Consider the following 2,157-nt stretch of genomic DNA (forward strand, 5'->3'; position numbering starts at 1 on the left):
ATATTAAATAAGATTTTGATGAAAATATCTTATTTGAGTGAGTTTGGGAAATACCAAACAAAATGCAAAGTTCGTGATATTATATATCAATTTCAAAGTTCATGGGAAATACCAAATTTTGGGCAAAGTTCATGGTTTTAGAGACCAATTTCCCTATATTTTAATTCTCTATATTTGTTACTTTTCTCTTATCCCAATACTGTGTCTCAGTTTGATCCAATATTAATTTAAGAAATGTAAAAGAAAATTAGCCGAAAAGATTAATTAAGACAATTTGTAAGGAAGGGACCAAGATCGAAAAATGAGACACATAGTGTTTAACGATTTTATTTAATTGAAACTTGAAAAGATTTTATTCGAATAGTTATGGCTGAATAACATCACTCTCATTCATAACTACACATGATCTTCATTCATTACATTAGGCCTTGAGCAAATATTGCAGCAAATGCTTCCATCCTCTTCTTCTCCATCGACAACCCCACCTCCAATCCGCCGCCTTCGCCCCTCGATTTGCTCAGCGACATCGAACTCTCCCCGTCAATCGACAGCACCTCCACCTTCCTCGCCTCCCCCCACCCGAAATCCGCCGCGCCAAGATCGAACTTCGGCGACCCCGAAACCCCAACCGCCCGAATCCCCTTCATCTCCTCAAAGCTCTCCCGCCAATTCTGCATACATCTCAAAACCTCCTCCTTCCTATTCACCCTCTCCCTCATCACCCTCCCGAACTCCTCCGCCGCCGCCGCAAACCCCTCCTCCCCCGCCAGCCGCCCCGCCTCCACCCTCGCCACCGCGTAGCTCAGGCAGTTGCCGAAGTAGCTCGCGGGAACCGGCGGATCCGCCCGCCCGCGCACGTCGATGACGAACGAGAAGTGCTCCGCGACGTCGCCCGCGCGGCCGGACTTCGCCAGACAGCTCCAGACGTACGACGCCGCGGCCACGAACGACGAGATCTGAACCGGACCGGTTCTTTTTTTCAGTTTTTCTAAACCAGTCCGGTCCAGAGTGAACGTCGCCCTGACCCGGCCCGTGGGGACCGGGTCAGAGGATGGTGGAGGTGTGAAAGGAATCTCTCTCATCACTTCCCAATTCAAATGGTCCCACCCACATGGGTCATTAATAAGCCCTCTGTCGAAAACTGGCCGGTTTTCGACAGAAACAGACTCGGATCCGAGTCTGTTAATCTCGGCCCACGCTTTAATAAATCCGACGATCGAGCTAGCGTCGCCGAGGACGTGGTGGTTGGTGAACCCAACCGCCACGCCACGGCCGGGGAACAGCGTGGCCTGGAGGGCGAAGACAGGGACGACTTTAAATTCGTCCCTGTCTATCGTCATTGATGGAATCAACGGGATGTAGTCGTAGAATTGATCCGCGTCTCGCGAGTGGTTCGCGGTGAGGTGGTCGAAGTCGTTGGCGGAGACGGCGACCGTGAGCGGGACGGAGTCGCCCGCGAGGTAGCGGATCGCGGGCTTCTGCGCGGTGTCGGAAGGGTAGAGGAGGTTTCCGGCGACGGGGAGGTAGTGTTTGAGAGTTAAAGAGAGAGAGTGTTTGAGGTTTGGAACAATGGTGTTGGAGAATTCAGCTTCGGAACATGGGTGGCTGTAGAAGATGAGGCGGCGGATGGGGGTGAAGTGGATCCAGGTGACGTCGAGGTAGGATAGCGGCAGTGATAGCTCGGCGGCGGCGCCTGGTGCCGGCGGAATGCGGCAGGTTTCAAGCACGGTTGTCATGGTGGTTAGGGTATGGTGTGTTATAGAAATATTTTCACATCATATTATATAGAAATTGAATCCGTGAATATTAGTGCTCCATTTTTCTGATATAGATTTAATTTTATCCCATTTACATGTAATTTTTTTTTTACAAAATTAATATTCATCCTATTACATGTAATTGATAGTAATATTTATTAAAAGATATAGTAAAATAGGAGAGATAAAGTGAATGCAAAGTCTGAGAAACTAGATGTTTTACGAAAAACGAAAATTAATAGTAACATATAATGTAACAATAAAAAAGGGAAATCAATAGTTTAGGGGTGGAGGGAGTAAATAATTAGAATATACCAATAAATATGATGAATTGGAATATTAAATTTTGAGTAATCTTCGCTGGAAATAGAGAGATTCTTGTAAGCACAATTACCTTAAT

The 2,157-nt window shown here is 46.9% G+C and overlaps 1 protein-coding gene across 1 annotated transcript; it reads right to left on the reverse strand.

The window, feature by feature from the left end:
* Positions 1-416: 416 nt before the first annotated feature.
* On the reverse strand, positions 417-1,736 carry LOC125188176 (malonyl-coenzyme:anthocyanin 5-O-glucoside-6'''-O-malonyltransferase-like). Its single transcript, XM_048084932.1, has one exon. The coding sequence runs from the start codon at positions 1,734-1,736 to the stop codon at positions 417-419; it is 1,320 nt and encodes a 439-aa protein (XP_047940889.1).
* Positions 1,737-2,157: the final 421 nt, after the last annotated feature.

Source organism: Salvia hispanica, chromosome 5 (genome assembly GCF_023119035.1).
Source record: "Salvia hispanica cultivar TCC Black 2014 chromosome 5, UniMelb_Shisp_WGS_1.0, whole genome shotgun sequence".
NCBI lineage: Eukaryota > Viridiplantae > Streptophyta > Magnoliopsida > Lamiales > Lamiaceae > Salvia > Salvia hispanica.

Bases quoted from the DNA above. Each gene is read 5' to 3' on its own strand.
- LOC125188176 (XM_048084932.1), bottom strand. From the start codon at position 1,736: ATGACAACCGTGCTTGAAACCTGCCGCATTCCGCCGGCACCAGGCGCC.